Raw genomic sequence first — 17,106 nt, forward strand, 5'->3', positions numbered from 1 at the left:
ATGTGAGTACTGAATGTAAGAGGATTAGCAGAAATTAAAAGCAGACACTTGAAGTGTATGGCTGATGGGAGGTTTTGATGTTGCTGTGTTGCTTAACAGAGGGAAAACTGGGCAAAAAAAAACAAAGAAGTTGCACACAGTTGAACAGAATCCATGAAAGTACAATTTCGCTACAATTTAAACACAGTTCTCCTTAATTCTGTCAGAAAATGCATCACTGATGGTATTAGGATCTGTTTTCCTCTTAAAAAGACTACATTTCACTGATTTTTTAGATTATTTTCGTCATGCTTCTTGTGGGTGAATTAAGAATATATATAAGCTGTAGAGTGTACCAGATACCAGCTTTTAAAGAGTGATTTACTTTGTATTCATTACACAATAATCAGAATATTATGATATATATAGAATCCACAAATGACTTTCCCCAAGTTGACGCTTCTACAGAACAGGTCCGAGCATTGTTTCCCTTACTCTGCTGCCCTCTAGTGCCCTGTTGGTAAAATATTTTGCTCATGCTGAAAGTTTTTGCTTCTCCACATCGCGTATAAATGTTGTTCTCTATTTAAAAATAATATATATGGAATGTATATGATTCACCAATGACATACTCACAGTAATTTTCAACCAACAGAAGAGCTGCTATCCAACAGGGAAAGACCCCAGCCGATGTGATAGCTACAGTATATGAGTGCAGGGACACACACAAAAACAGATACAGATGACCCCGTGACACACAGAAAGATGCGTGTTTGGAATATAACATGAAGTGATATAAAGTGAATGAACGGGTTCGAACACATTCAGGATGAGTATGTGAGAGTGGTGTAAGAGCGAAGGAAATGACAGTAGGCTGGACACACAAACCTAGAAAGAGCCAGCCCTGGAATGTGGAAACAATCGACTAAATCCCAGTAGTTAAGAAAACAACCAAACGAATCCCTCCTGTAAAATCGCAGGATGAAACCCGTTCGAGTCCAGATGAGGACAGAAGAAAACAGAAGGTCAGTAGAATCTTGAAGGAGGCCTTCACAGACCAGTCGACACGAGTATAGATCATTCCTTTAATGAATAAAAGACTACGAAAGAGGTTGACTAATATGCTGTATATCTAGCTTATTTCTAAGACGGTTCTGCATTGTTACATTTCTAAGAGGCAATGTTATGATGTGCTATGTTAATGTTATGATATGCTACGTTGTGTAAATACTGTGGCTTCCTGCATTGGATTATTTATTATCAGCTATTTCCTATCTTATTGACATTTTCCTCTGTGTGTTGCAGACCTGAATATGAATGGAAGAGCTGGTATGTGAAACCACAGCAACAAAATGGCAATTTATAAAGGTATGTTCTGTGTAAGTATGTAGCTAGCCTTTGTGTGTGTTTTATCATGAACAAATGTTTTCCTTTCATTGTCTATCAGCTTTTCAACTATGTTTCATCCTATTTTTCCATTTGGAATATTTTTCTTGTGAATCAAACAAGCTGAGAAGGAATTGGGGACAAATTAAAATGTTAAGAAGGAATCCCAGAGCTTTTTATTTAAAATTATTTTTATTTCCGAAGAACATATTTTCGGCTGTGTTTTTTTCCGAAAAGGTTGAAAGCTGTCTGCCTACAGATTGCTGCTCTGCATTTCAACATCACAGGCTTTCCTTAAAATACGCTTTCAATACGTGCCCATGCATCGCCTGCCTCACTTCTGTTACTCCAAGGGAACCGCAGAAATAGCTTTGTGAAGCTGTTGTTCAATCACAATTTACTAAAATTCTGTTTGTATCCAGGTGTGACTGATAAATTCCATCTTTCCACCCATTTGCCAGCTGCTTCTTCCAGTTCAGGTTGGCGGGGGAGCCGTAGCCTGTCCAGGAAACGGGAACCAGGCTGGGTTTACCCAGGCTGGGATGCCAGTCCATCGCAGGATAGACAGACACAAACACAGACACCCACACACTCACACAGGAGCCAATTTTACAGAAGTCAGTTATGCAAGCAGCATGTTTTTGGACTGTGGGAGGAAACTGGAGCAACCCGGAGGAAACACATGCAAACAAAGGGAGAGCACACAATCTCCACAGCCCCAGGAGCACTGACAACTGCGCCACCACTGAGAAATCCATTTTAAAAATAATCGAAGAGGTCTATTAAGACAGAAGCTTCTTCTGAATATACGGTAACCTTCCGGGAAAATCTATTGATAAACAAAAATGATAGATCCTGTAGGGCGGTTTGCAGTTAAGGGAGGTAGGATGTGGGTTCGGAAGTACCGCATTCTGTTTATTACACTTTAGGATGAAAAGCTCACCTGAGCCCTGCTCTCGTGTGAGAGACCCAAAGAAAAAAACAGGGTAAACTGAAAAACTCTTTCGCTTTCGCTTTAACGCTCTTTTTGCTCTAATTTCATATTTGTATATTTCAAGGTGACACAATGGAGTTCAAGGACCGTCAGGGATAAACTGTAGGTGAACCTGAAGACAAATGCAGCATATCTCCAAGAGTCATACAGTCAGGATTAATTCTCCCGTATCCCCGATGAGACAGGGGTCATTGTTCTGCTTGTTTGGGTTTGAAATGCAAGGGATTAGTTATGTTTTACTCTCATGGTGTAAGGTACTGTACAAAGAAATCGAGCGGCTTTTCTAATTGGTGTAATGAAACTTCTAAACTATGTCTGTGAACATTACACATAAACCTGCAAATCGGATATTAGTATAAGCCTGCATGATGTAGAAATAGATTAATGTTTGGTATGTCAAGCAAAAGGCACATGTATTTTACAAGGTTATTGTTTTCCAATCATAACTTGAAAGGTGTTTTTTCTTTTCAATAAAGACTCAATAATTTAACTGACATTGGTATTGCTGCATGGTCAACTTTTTTCTGCATAGATATGCTGCACATACAATGAAAGCTAATTCACTGTTTTGTAACAAATTTCATAATTCAATCTGAATGTCATGCAGTACTATAAATCGATACTGAGAGGGAAAAGAAATCACAGAAGAACAGTGACGTGACATGAGTAAATATCCAGCTCTTGGTCTCAATACAAATACAACTAGCAATCCATAAGTGAGATCTGAAATTTATTGTTAGAGAGCACATAAAAATGGAAATCAAGTGTGAGCCTTATTTAAAAAAACAAACATTATAAGGTGAAATGATTATGAAGCCATCTATAAAAGTAAATAATAGTATTATAAATTTAAATAAATATTGTTCTCATGCACTTTTTCAGTAACTTAATTTGCATGTAATAAGAAGAAATCCCAGCTTTGTCATCTCTGAAATGGGCAACTTGTTTCGAGAGATCAGCTCTTCTTAACTCACGACTGGGGCTGGTTGATGCAGCAGGCTTGAATTGTGGATCTTGCTGCTCACCGGTGCTCGGTGTGAGTCCTAAATGAAGTATTCTAAGTATTTATTTCTCTCGGCGTCTAGTTCTTTTGTTTCTATCTCATACCGCTTCATAGCTATGAAATATTGAACAAAGACATCGCCTAGGGCTCCTCTGATGATGTGGTCTTCCTCGAGGGCAGCCAAGGCGTCTTCCAGCTTCAAGGGAACAGCAAAGCGCTTCGGCGGCTGTTGAGCTGGAGCTCCGTTGGGGCCGCTGTCGACGGCGAGATTCCGCCTGATTCCGTCTAAGCCTGCCGCCACGGTCCCAGCAAGCACAAGGTAGGGGTTCGCAGTGGCTGAGCCCAGCTTGTTATCTACACGTGTGCCTTTTCCACCGTGGCATTTCACATTGAAGGCACAGCTGTTGTCATTGCATCCCCATGTCACGTACACCGCCTGCTTGGGGTCCTTGGCATCCTTAGAAATCTGATGGCGACAACTGATGCCCGGGGCCATCAGGCAGCTCAGAGCCGCCGAATGATACAGCAGCCCAGCTAACCACTTCTTGCCGATTTCCGACAGTTCGGCACCACCAGCCTGCAAGAGATTCCTCTTGCCGTTGACATCCCAGAGACTGTGGGAGAAGATGCCCGAGTTGTAGAACCCATCATTTGTGAAGAAGCTTGCAATAAAGCCATGCCGTTTGGCCATCTCTTTGATGCCAGTTCTGAAAGTAAACGCACTGTCAGCGGCACTGATCCCAAACTCCGGCTGAAAGGAGATCTCCATTTGTCCAGGCCCACTGGCAGAAGCGAAGCTCTCAACATCGGCTCCCATGAAGTACATGCCGTCGATGAGCTGCTGAAAGAACGGGAGGTCATGGTTGCTCAGCAAGGTTGCGGCTGGGAAGAACAGAGTTTTTGAATTTATTTTCTCGGGGAAGCCAAAAATGCAACACTCGTAAGTGAAAGACGAATGCAAGGATAGCCCCATGGCTCTCAGCTGGTTTAGAAGCTGTTTTGCTACGTGTCGCGGGGACGTGCTCAGTGGATTGCCATTGAGAGCACATGAGTCGCAGATCACTCGGGCTGTTCTGTCTGACCAGGGAAGGATGCGAAAGGTAGGAAGATCAGGGATGAGGAGCACATCCCCGTTGAAGCTGGCAGCACTGATGTGGTCCACTTCATTGTCTTTAGGGCTCAGGGTCAGTTCCAGATAGCTCCTTGGCATTGAAACACCATATATAGCTTTTTCCTGCACAGTAAAGAATACACGCAGATATTGTTTCCAGAAACACAGGTTCATTTTAAGTACAGAAATATAAAACAAACAATGAACTGTCTTACAAAAATGAGCAGGTATTAATATAGCCAAGCACAAAATGAAGCATATGCCACAAATCCTTATTGGGTTAATATTAACCTCGCTGGACAGCAGATTGTAGCATTAGGACCTTATAGCCCAGTTTGTCAGATCTCAGAAGATGTACAGTGCTGGACTTGTTCAGTAATGGGAAAGGGGAACTCTAGGACCAGTACGTGGCACTCTTTCTTCAGGGACAGAATTCCCGAAACCGACGTTCCACTATAGTGACTAGGGACATTGTGCTTTAGATGTGCAACCCTTTGGATAAGACATTGAACCAAGGCTGTGAGAGTGTGGTAACTAAAGATCGCTTGACACATTTCATAAGAGTAGGGGTGTTAACTCCTGCTTCTTAACTTCTACACAATCTTGCCTAGTTCACCTACAGTACTTAGCTTTCATAGGTGACGCAATTTCTGACTTAATCACCTGGTCTGCTGTGCAGTGGGGTGATGAGGTGATGAAGTGGATGAAGTAGGTCCACTATATGTAAATCACACTTGGATCCTTTGGACTAAAAATGCAATTTAACTGCATTAATTAATTGTGCACTCTGTAGGATGTGTTTCAGGTAGTCCCTTCAGTATGACCGGGCCCCTGTGCAGTTTTTTGCCTGTTCTGTCTCCTAAATAAAGAGCACAAGTGACCTGTGGCCTATCGTAAATTCAGTAGTAATGTGTGAGAGAGTCTGGCAGTGGATTGATGTGATTTCACAAAGCACTACATGCTCTAGTTGCGTGCACCTTCAGCTAAGTAACAGTGTAGTTCCAAATATTACTTTTCTATTTTAATTAAATTAATAATGTTAATTAAAGTAGATTAATTGGCAAATAAAACAACACAATATTAAACAGAGTCATTGAAGAAAGCAAAGGAAAAACATGTGTTTCACAAAGGCTGCAAAACCCGGCTCGTCAGCTAGCACTTGCGAGAGCCGTTTACCTGGAAGAACCGAGCCGGGACAGTCTTGGACCGTGAGACACCGTGCAGGTCCGTGGCTTCGAAACGGACGAAGCTAATTTCCTCTCTTGCAATCTGCTGTTTGATGTGCTCTATGCCTGCAGTGAAGTGCAAAGCACTTTGATATCCGTTCGTCTCCATGTTTGGATCCTTTATGTTATCTGTAAGACCATTTTAGAGAAGGATTTCATTTTACCATACAGCTTTTGTTAAATGTTATAATCCAATGAATAATTTAGCCTGTAATGTTTTAGGTTATAACTGCTTCCTACATAGTATGCGTCACTCTCAGTATCATACACTTCAACAACATCTATGATTTCTACTACATGAGTCCAAGAGAAAGAGTAGTATACTGAAGTTTTCATTATTCCTTTTTAATATAATGTAAAACTTTAAAGCAGGGAGGTCTGATTTAATGTTTCTTGGACTGTTGTGTGAAATATTTTAAGCAACAAGTCATTATATTTATAGTAACAGTTAACCAGCTAACCAGTTTCAGTCATATTCCCAACACTGTTGTCTGTTTTCATTCCAGAGTTATTTGCTGGATGCCTGGAGTCGACTGGCTTTGAGCTGCTAGCTTCAGGCCTGCTGGAGTCAGGCGTATCATGGTTAGATTTAGGCTGGGGAAGACCCTCCGCTGGCTTGGGCGTCCTCTGGGATCCCTCCGAGTGGGGCTTGAAAGTGGTGAAAGGCCTGACCGGGCCTTCTTTCAGCCTGCCTCCGGGCTTTATTGCACATAAGTAAGAATAAGCACTGCCCTGCTTGCCAATTTCCTTGCCTCGGGCGCTCAGCAGAGAACTCTCCCTCAAGAGATTTTTCAGTTCTTCTAAGGTTTGCTTAGAAATTCCTGGATCCGAACAGGGGGTCCCAGTTCTCCCCTCTTCCCCTCTCCAGTCGTCACTGAGCTTGCAATCTGCTCGCACAGCCCCAGCTCTGCCTTCGTCCTGAAAGCTGGCCTCCTGCAGGGGAGGAGCCAGGGCTCCAGGGGGCGCTGTTGGCTGCTGCCTGCGTGCAGAGGGCAGCTCGGAGGCTGGAGAGGATGCCCCTCTCTCCCAGTCCATGGGAGACAAGTACTTCCCACTTACTCTCACTCCCTTCCTTTTCCCGAAGCTAATCCCACTTCCGTCTAGCTCATCAGTATTCTTTTCCAGTGTTCCCTGAAAGCAACAACAACATTCGCAGCCAGTTTACTTCTGCTGTGGATAAGAAAAAAAGCACAGTGAGTTTTCCTTTCATTTTGTCCAATGCAGGAGAGAATTGGATGTTTTGTTCATCCTACTGCATGCGTGTGAGAATTAAGGTGAACTAGAGTGAGAGAAGTACAACTTTGGGAAGTATTAATTTCATTATGCGGTCAGAAATGCAATCACAGACTATACATTGAAGGAACTGGAAAAAGGGTTGGACAGTATTTCTAGGATCTTTTTCACATCTCAGTTTCTATTCATATTGTCTATATTGCTATCGTTTGTCTGCATTCTCTGGTGAAAACTGAAATAGTTTACCATGCCTAAATCACTCGTTTAGTATGTCCAAAAAAATGAAAGTGGTTATTTGTCTGGGACTCAAGGTGTGCTTGCAGTCGTCTTGCAGTCTGGATTACTTGGCAGTTTTACAGCAAGATGACCACTAATAGTGCTACAGCTACCAAAATGTAAACAAATGTTAAGTGTTTGCTCTAATAAATTGGAGCACAATTAAAACATTTATTGTTTCTGATTTCAATGTTCATAAACTGCTTTTCATTCAGAAGATTTCCAAATCACTTTGCATGCAGGAGGGGACTTGGAAACTGATGAAAACTGAATATTACCTGAAAAGAAGCTAACACTGGGCTAACATTGTGCAGGTTTTAAGAGCATTAATGTTCAGTACTAAACATTTGGGGAAGCATCCAAAGATTATAGTACATATAAAAAGAATATTGAGAAATACCATACAAGAAATTGATGAGTTCTTAAAAAACATTTTAAAACATTACCTTTGAATTGGAATCCTCTATTTCATCCATTCCTTTTCCTTCTAGTATTTTTGTGACTCCAAATAAAAATGTAAGACCCACATTAAACATAAGCCATGGTTTTCATGTTTTATAGACAACAACACAATAGTGAAGAGTTAGAAAATTCTGTTTCCTCTCCTATGACCCTGATCCTGCCATTCACAGAGGGCAGCAGATAAATATCACAAAAAGCTCAGCTGCTGGAGTCACATGGTCAATTCGCTAAACCACAGAGACAATGAAATATGACAGAAACAAATGACAGATGAGTTCCCCATTGAGCCTCTGGGGCCAAAGAAAACACACTGTTCAGCTGTTTTACTGCACACTGTTGTCCTTCAGTGCGTTTCCAGAAAGGTGCATTTCATTAACAAATAAAAGGCAGCACTTTCTACAAATGCAAAGTTTAACAAAACACAAGTGCATGAACTGATTGTACCACAGACACATAATCACATATAACATGTAAAGAACTAGGCCAAACTGATTTAGTAAAATAAATCTAGAATCAAAGAGAATTTCAATTTAGCTAAGCTATAATCCTGGTACCTACTGCAATGAATTCGTGTAAATACCTTAAATCCTTTAAAATTGTTACTTCAGATGTTAAGTACATGAATCATTAAGCTCCTCAGAGGGTGGCTTTGATACACTACTGCTATAGTTTGTTCTACAAAACAAATATTCTTGATTCAACACTATTAGATGTAAACAATCCATAACACATCAGAAAGAGAGCTTTCCACAGGTGTAATTTCACTTTAATGACTTACCTCAGTTTCTAGCTTGGAATATATGAATACTAAATTCACTGTGTTCAATGATGCACACTGCAAATGTTGAACTAAGCTTTGATTTCGCATTGGAAACTTCCATTCACCATTTGTGTTACCTGCTTTATTATTAGAGGGTTTTGGCGGGCCAGAGTTTAAGCTGGTAGGCATAAGGAACAAAGCAGGACAACACTCTGGACCGAACAGCTGTCCAATGCAGGATACCCACAATTTAAAGACCTAGACCTTGTTCATCTAGCCATCGAGTCCTGGGTGGGAGGAAGCTGGAATTCACAGAAGGTACAGCAGTCCAGAATCCAACCTCAAATTTGACTGGCAGTAGCACAAGCCACTCAGATAAGTACTTTACAGGTAAGTTGAACAATGACTGACAACGCTATGTGCCACTACTTATTTATAAAGCATTATTATTAACATTTGGAATTGTCAAGTTAAAATATTATCTTTTGAGGTGTTAAGTGGGCTATCTGGTGTCTCCTCCTGTATTTTTACTGTATCGCCTGCTATTTATGGAAGAAACGAAGGCACAAATTTGTTATTGACCACTAGATGTCAGTACCGAGTTAGAATCCATCCAGTCGTTCCAATTAATAGCTTTCTTACTAATAGGAAGATATTTAAAGTTTCCTTAATGAAACGTCATCGTATTTGCTTCTTTCCTAAACCGCGCCTTAATTTGAAGACACAATTTCCGATGTAACTGATCTTGACAGACATCAAGAAGATCTCTGAATTTGATCTCAGAAGTGTTCAGCAACATCTTGGTAATGTGGAAAAAGACCTTGTTTAAAAGTTCTTTGGTAGCAGTGTTATTTTTTTAAGTGTTATTTTTAATTTAAGAAAGGCATTTATATTAAAATATAGCGGTAAGAGTACTGAAGTGCTAATTCGATACTGAATTGCAATTAGAAAGCAAACGAGACCAGCAGCTGCCGGTTTGATTATATAGCGGCTTCTGTTTCCATTGATAAATTAAATAGATTCACACGGAGATCCTTCAAAAAGGCTACATTTGTGTATAAATGTAATACTTATGCACTCAGATAAGTACTGTACGTTACAGGTATGTTTAACAATGACTGACAAAGCCATGTACCGCATAATTCTTACAATGGAGTTAGCAGATCGTTAGAAAAAGCACCAGCTAATGTCCAATAGAGTTAGCAATTCTGTTACTCTAGCATTAATATAAGGTGCTGGTACAAGGGAGTGGGTCTCATCTACAAGAAGATAACAAATTGTACTTGCAGCTCTAAAAAGGTAAACTTTGGAGACTTTTGTAACAAAACTTTCAGGTCATTTCCGTTTGCTGTTCCCCTGACCTTGTGAGCTTTTGAAATTTTAAAATAGCGTTTTGCTTGTCTCTCATTCTGTCTGCGTACCAGTCCATAAGGACCAGCAGTGTCGCTGTGGCGTGTGCGGTCCTCCACAGCCTTGCTCGACTGGATGAGCCTCCAGTTCCGTCTCCGAGACACTCCGCACTCTCGGTTTCAGCACCGATGTTATTGGACCATAGCCATGGATAAGAGATGGGACACTGTTCCCAAGAACTGCCTTAAATAATCACTTTTAAAAAGATAACGATGTTTTTTTCTTTAACGTACCCATGTATTTGCTTACACAATTATTCTCTGCACTCCTAAATCCCCATAACCCCTTTCGTGTGAGAAACACAAGTGTAGAGTCCCATCACAATAAAAATACAATAGGCCTGTTCAATTAACACTCAGACGTGACAGGATACATTTAAGACTCTATTTAAATATGCATTTCCTTAATTTCAGCTCTCTTTGCTCCTCAGGATATCTAAAAATTCACTATCGCATACTTAAGCCTCATACAGCTACTAATACAGATAGACACTGAACTTCATTTGTAATACATTACACTTTTATTAATAAACACGTATATTAATACACTTCATTGTGCCTCACAATGGTGTGTCTGGAAAGTAATTTTAGTTAAATCTGAAAAGAATTCAGGAGGTGGTTTTAGTTTGTCCCCTACTTCAGTCACCTCTAGAGGGCAGTGCCTGTTACTTTGGGATCGTTGCAATTGAGAACAGGTTTAGTACGGAGCTGAACACTAACTTCAGCGGCTAAGCTCGTTGTAATTAGTCTCAAGGTAGACCACGGCTTCAGTTCCAGCTAGCATCCCGCTCTCAGTTCCCTGCAATTGACCCACTGAGTCTAATACCATTTGTTTTTAATAATTTAAAACCCATAATAAATGCAACAATAATAAATGGAACGTACTGTACAATGGAACAACGGAACAAGGTCTCCCACCTCCTTACACAGCTAGGTTCATATTCCTCTTCCGAGGTCTAAATATGCAAACCTGAGGCGAAGCTAATTTTCTACATTCCAAACCTGGATTTCCAATGAACACTTCTATGTTGAAAAGCTTTCACAAGCATTCAGATATCCACCCATATACATAACGATTGCCATAATACTCATGGTACAGTACAACACACGTAGTACTCCACAGGGCAGTAATGCCGCTTATTTATCCTCTGTTCATTATGTATCAGAGAATGTGTCATTCGACGTCAAGATGTAAACATTAATTGTAAACTAATGGAACTTGACATTTTCGCACTTTAGCACTTTACACGAACCAAAAAAACCAATTATACTGGTTTGGGCAACTTTTACAGTACGTTGATTAGGAGTCTAAATTACAAAAATACTATTGGGAAGTTGACAAAAGCAGTACCTTCAGTGTTCGGATCACACACATTTTCCCTTTTAACTTCTAAAGTGAGTCGCAGAACGTATTTGCTAGAACATATTTAGAGCATCCACAAATTGTTTTGCACAAATCAATGGGACTAAAACGTTTATGATGCACTTTTCTCTTTTGCTGCAGCTGCGTCCTCTCGTTTTGCTATTGACTTAGAGTGCCATCTAGTGGATTTATTTCAAATTGCGCTGACAAGGGGTTCAGAGGGCCTCGGGAGTTCTAGTTCACGGAACAAAATCTAAATGATTTCGTCAACGTAGCATAGACGAGTAAATCCTAATTTTCCCTTTGGTATTCCAAAGACAAAGTTGTAAGACAATAAACGAATCGTTTATCTACGAGGTTATCGAAGTTTATTTTATCTCTTTTTGCAGAGCACAAGCCAATGATTTTAGAGTATTCTATTGTTTAGCTTAAATAGCAATACTTCCTTAATAAGTACAAACACGCCAGTAGTTCTCAGCAACGTGAACTGTGAATGAATACATCAGATTCATTAGAACACCTGTGAGCAGTGAGCCCAACTACAATAGCTTGTAGTGTTACTGTTTTTCACTTGCGTCTCTTTAGGAAAGCTCAAGTCGTTTCTATGTTTCATTTTTACTGAGCATCACACTCTATGATGTAAATGTTAAGAAGGCAAAGAGGATACTTTATAAACTACTATAGCAATAAACTATGAAAAAATGGTCTTAAGAGTGCAATGCAGCAAATGCTTGATATGAAACATTATCCTCCATCAACAATAACGTATTAAAAACGGCAGTTTATTGTGGCTAATTTCGACATCCCAATCAACAATGACGAACTACGTGGAAGTCAAACATTCCAGACCGATAGTATGTCTCCTCATTCCACACACCTGAAGGACACTACAAAGGCGAATCGGTACAATTGTCTTCGTTGCCTCCGGGCGGGTGTAACTTCTCGGTGCTGACGCCAATCGCATGTCCAACCCGGTTCGGACCTGTTCTAAACGGCATTCCAACATCCTGAAGACATAGCATACAGAGCGTTCACCAGACCGCGGAATCCGACAAAAGGAAGTTCACTGGGATAAAATCTGTCAGTTCCCGAGAAGATTATGAGTGCTGCTTTTCTCACTCAACAGTGTTACTTCTTAGGGTTAGAATGTTTTCATTTTTTCTTAAGTCCTTATTTAGGGAAACATCAACAATGCGTAACCTTCATTAATATTTTGTACTGTATGTACATTTGTTTGGTAAAGAGGCATCTCACACAAACTCAGTTTTAATTTTATTTTACTGCAAATACGTTTGTGGGAAAAGGCTTTGCATTCATACAATGCCTGGCTGTGTTTCCAGACGTCACTGTTCAAATGGCACCAATAGATAAAACATCTTCATTTACTATTCTGTAAGCTTTTGATCAAAGTATTATATCCGACTTTAATAATAAATAAATGGGTTTTTAAAATAATTTTCTATGCAGAATTTCATACTGTAGATTTTTTTCAGACTGTCCCTTGGTGTTTTCAGAAGTGTAGATTTGAGGATCCAAATCAAAGTCACTCTTGAATACTGTTGCAGAAGATGATAATCAATGATTATTTGTTTACTCATAGAATATTTATTTCACCTGACATCTAACGCTTTTAGGCTTTGTGTCCCAATGAGTTTCAGTGACGTACTGCGTGAGTCAGATAATGTGATCTCCCGTGCCTCTGAGGTATTCATAAACACTGTTTCCCAGGCAACGAGCTCTATAGCAACCAGATGCATTCAAAAAGTCAAGTTTATGCCTTCTAACAATCAAGAAAAAATGGCTCTCCTAGCTCTCTACATTTCAGAGAGAAGTGGAAAAGAATTTCCCTGCATAAACACAATGGATTTATGAATCAAATTACAAGATAATTCAAATAAAACTGTTGTTTCAAATTGCACTTATCTAGTATCATGGTCTGGAGATGGTAAAATCATAGTACATTACCACAGTAGCATTACGCAGCAGGCATTGACGTCTATAAAACAGAGCATTCATGTGTTCATGTAGGGATTTAAGTCAATGCTGACACACTAGGCAAGGCGAAATTGCACAATTATTCATGCTTAACTGTGATAGAGAATTGGGTGTATCCAGGAAATAGGAACAAAGCAGGCCTGCAATTGGTAGGAAAGAATGCCACAGAAAAGGTAAGACACATTAGGACACATTGATCACATGAGATATTAGTTGATTTGACTACACCTAAAAGAAGTGTAATTTCAAATACTCACCTAGACATTCAGAATTACTAAACATATTGCTGTCCTCTGTCATATCTTGAGTTGTTCTAGTAACTGCGGCTCTTTGACTAAAATAAGATAGGAACTGGACTTAACTAAGGTAGAAAATTGTAAACAGCTCCAGGCAGGGATGTTCTGTCAAGCACTGTACAATAAACCTGTTGGACTTGTGTTAATGCTATTTTTATGCTGACAGTATTAGTCAACATTCCTGCAGTGTTAAGATCTGGTAATGGCAGGACTAATGATTTGGCAATCCCCTGCTGGTGATTCTTTACCGAGTGTGTCTAGTTCTTCACAGCACAGGTATAGTGTTAATATAGCAGTTTCATGAACACACAGCTCCACCAGTTACCTATCTCATGCAAGGCAGGTAACACCATGTGAGGTAAAATGATCAATCCTGTAGTTCCAGCAGACTGTCACCATTTTCACCTCCTCACAGAAATAGGTATGCTACTGTCCCAGTGATGTTTTGGCATGAAGGTTGAAGCAAGACTTATCAGTCTCCAGTTTATCCTACTTCTCTTACCTTTAGAAATATAAAATCATTCTATGGCAGATAAACCCACTCCTGCACACTGTTTTGAAAGACCTTTCGTTCATGCATGAGTAATTCTGCTAGCATGCGTATTTCACCAGTTACAAGCAGCAGAATGCATGAAGTAACAAATATGGACATCTTATCTGTAACAAGCAGCTATGATAACCTTCACTCTCATTGCAATGTCATGTCTCAGGAAAAGAAAGGAATAACAAAGGATTTCAAAATCTAGCTTTCATAATTATCAGTGCGTGGTGACAAAATTAACTATTTTTTCACCATACTTCTCATTTAGAATCCAGATAAGGAATGATGTTTGCAAGTAAGCATCTTGATAAATGCACCCCTTCAGACAGCCCTACATATAGGTACACACCAGGTGCCAACTTTGCCCTGTTAAATATCTCATGTATGTGACAAGCATAACATTGAATAATCCATCAAAATCAGTGTGATGTGATCCCATAATCACATAAAAAGCTTAATTTCATCAAATGCAAGTCTTGAATTTGAAAAATTCTGGATGTACTGAACACCCTTCAGGCTTATGGTGTTTTTAAGGGCAAGCTGAACTCACAATGAAATATAACAGCAGCCCTTTATCTTTCTGGTTAAATCAATTGAGAATAAACTCTCATTTACAATGCCAACCCAAACAGTAATTTATAATTTATACAGCAGAGCATTCTGCTGCAATGTGAATTAAATACCTAGCTCAAGTTTACTCCAGATTTGGGCCCATAACCTTCTAGTTACAACATCTAGAACCCCTAACCACTATTTTGTTTCACTGAATTGTGTGATATAAGAATATAAGCTCCAGTTTCACTACACTAGAAAGCAGAACCATCTATTTTCTTCATTTTCTTGCAGCATACTTGAGTAAAAGATTACATTAATGTTTTTTTTTCAGCAGTTGTTAAGACTGATGCATGGATTGGTAATATGCTTACAACTCTTTGAATTCAATTTATCATAATTCTACATTTCTATGCTACATCTTCAAAAGCCTAATGTGATGATACAGTGTCCATGAAAAATATTTCTAAAAAACACAATCAAAATTCTTATGCAGTATTCCATGCATGCAATGCTTAGACCGAAAAAAAATCATTTTTGATCCACAGCCTTGAATTTCAGACACGCAGTCTGAATGACTCATGTGAATGACAGAAAGATGGTGACATGATTCAACAAAATTGAACATTATAACATTGAACAGTAGAGGTAATAGTCACAAAAGGACGACTAACAGAGATTGAGGGTAAATAATACAGCAATAGAATGTATACACTATGCAGTGTTTTGGAGGGAAAGGAAGGATATAAGACTTGTAGGTTTAGTACCATGCTATAAACATAATTCTTTGCCAGGATGATTGAAGAGTCTCAGGATCTGTAGAGGGCAGATTTAAGGAAAAACTAAAAAACACTATAGACCGCCACATTCATATGTAAATTATACTGTAGTCTTAGATGATGAAATCAGGAATATTTGTGGGGAAATTAAGTGGTTATCATGAGAAATTGTAGCTTTCCTCAGATAGACCAGGAAAAAAACCATCAGGGATGTCAGCAACTAGAAATGAAGTGGTAGACATGGCTAACAATTGTTTCCTTAATCAGTTTGCTCATGACACCAGGATAAGACAAACAGAGCTGACAGAACAATTGTGGATCTGTGATAGGTAGAGTCCAAAACAAACATTTATGATTTTAGGTGAGAAGACAGTGGAAGAATTTTAAAAAATAGGATAAGGCAGGTATGGACACAGTAGTGAACCGGCAGCAACTTGATATTTTTATATCTATATCTAGGAAGCAGTAACTAAGAAACACACAAGGAAAAATAACCACATAAAACAAATTTCAGTTAAACAAGCTTAACTGAAAAAAAGACAATGTATGTACACAATGGATTAAAAAACATGGGTTACTAGAAAGGTTAGGAAAGAGATAAAAAAGAATATTGAAGTGAAGACTACAATAATCAGCTAATGTGTTTTCAGTATTAGAACAGCCAAAGAACAGCACAGTACTATCTCAGAAGTAATAATGAGAAACGTTTAGACAATGAAAGGGGGATGACTAATATAAGAAATTGAATATTTCACTTGTGTTTAACAAGAAGAAATCAACAAGATAATAATAATAATAATAATTGCTTACACTTATATAGCGCTTTTCTGGACACTCCACTCAAAGCGCTTTACAGGTAATGGGGACTCCCCTCCACCACCACCAATGTGCAGCATCCACCTGGATGATGCGACGGCAGCCATAGTGCGCCAGAACGCTCACCACACATCAGCTATCAGTGGGGAGGAGAGCAGAGTAATGTAGCCAATTCATAGAGGGGGATTATTAGGAGGCCATGATTAGTAAGGGCCAATTGGAAGTTTGGCCAGGACACCGGGGTTACACCCCTACTCTTTTCGAGAAGCGCCCTGGGATTTTTATTGACCACAGAGAGTCAGGACCTCGGTTTTACGTCTCATCCGAAGGACGGCGCCTGTTTACAGTATAGTGTCCCCCTCACTATACTGGGGCATTAGGACCCACATGGACCGCAGGGTGAGCGCCCCCCGCTGGCCCCACTAACACCTCTTCCAGCAGCAACCTTAGTTTTTCCCAGGAGGTCTCCCATCCAGGTACTGACCAGGCTCACACCTGCTTAGCTTCAGTGGGTTGCCAGTTGTGAGTTGCAGGGTGATATGGCTGCTGGCCTAAGATGCCTCAGGCTGATAAAAAACAAAGTTCTATATTAAAATATTTTATGAATTGGTATTAGAATAAGATAGGCAAAGTCTTACTGGTTCAAGTAGCAATTAAGATGAGCCAATCACAGTGGCATGATAGTACTCACGGAAACAAGAGACACTCAAGACATATTGCTAATGTTTAACACATTCATTGTCAGGATGAAAAACCTGAATGATATAATTATACACATGCTTGTATAATTCAGGGGTGGCACAGTGGCACAGAGGTGAACACTGCTGCCTTAAAGCACTGGAGCCCTGTGTTCAGTTCTGGACCTGGGGGGTATCTATGTGGAGTTTGCATGTTCTCCCTGTGTGCACATGGGTTTCCTCCAGGT

The 17,106-nt window shown here is 39.8% G+C and overlaps 1 protein-coding gene and 2 long non-coding RNA genes across 4 annotated transcripts; 2 read left to right on the forward strand and 1 right to left on the reverse strand.

The window, feature by feature from the left end:
• Positions 1 to 705: 705 nt before the first annotated feature.
• LOC107079341 (uncharacterized) lies at positions 706 to 8,845 on the forward strand. 2 transcript variants are annotated; one of them, XR_011182310.1, is made up of 5 exons: positions 706 to 1,004; positions 1,285 to 1,347; positions 3,477 to 3,681; positions 6,206 to 6,892; positions 8,583 to 8,845. It is a non-coding gene; the product is annotated as an uncharacterized lncRNA (long non-coding RNA). The 2 variants fall into 2 exon arrangements; XR_011182309.1 differs by lacking the exon at positions 8,583 to 8,845 and having other exon boundaries at positions 6,206 to 7,380.
• LOC138223894 (uncharacterized) lies at positions 1,617 to 2,853 on the forward strand. Its single transcript, XR_011182311.1, has 2 exons — positions 1,617 to 2,176; positions 2,424 to 2,853. It is a non-coding gene; the product is annotated as an uncharacterized lncRNA (long non-coding RNA).
• Positions 3,077 to 7,836, reverse strand: lgsn (lengsin, lens protein with glutamine synthetase domain). Its single transcript, XM_015362689.2, has 4 exons — positions 7,655 to 7,836; positions 6,161 to 6,830; positions 5,650 to 5,828; positions 3,077 to 4,596 (listed from the first exon to the last, which is right to left on the reverse strand). Exons 1-4 carry the CDS (start codon positions 7,742 to 7,744, stop codon positions 3,403 to 3,405), a joined length of 2,133 nt encoding a protein of 710 aa, XP_015218175.2. The 5' UTR covers positions 7,745 to 7,836; the 3' UTR covers positions 3,077 to 3,402.
• Positions 8,846 to 17,106: the final 8,261 nt, after the last annotated feature.

This window comes from Lepisosteus oculatus, chromosome 17, assembly GCF_040954835.1.
Source record: "Lepisosteus oculatus isolate fLepOcu1 chromosome 17, fLepOcu1.hap2, whole genome shotgun sequence".
Classification (NCBI taxonomy): Eukaryota; Metazoa; Chordata; class Actinopteri; order Semionotiformes; family Lepisosteidae; genus Lepisosteus; species Lepisosteus oculatus.

What these genes read in the sequence shown, in the direction of transcription:
- lgsn (XM_015362689.2), bottom strand. Translation starts at nt 7,744, where the DNA reads ATGTTTAATGTGGGTCTTACATTTTTATTTGGAGTCACAAAAATACTA. An exon ending in TAGAGGATTCCAATTCAAAG is followed by an intron (nt 6,831 to 7,654) that starts GTAATGTTTTAA and finishes TGTTGCTTTCAG; the next exon opens with GGAACACTGGAAAAGAATAC. An exon ending in TGGGAATATGACTGAAACTG is followed by an intron (nt 5,829 to 6,160) that starts GTTAGCTGGTTA and finishes ATGGTCTTACAG; the next exon opens with ATAACATAAAGGATCCAAAC.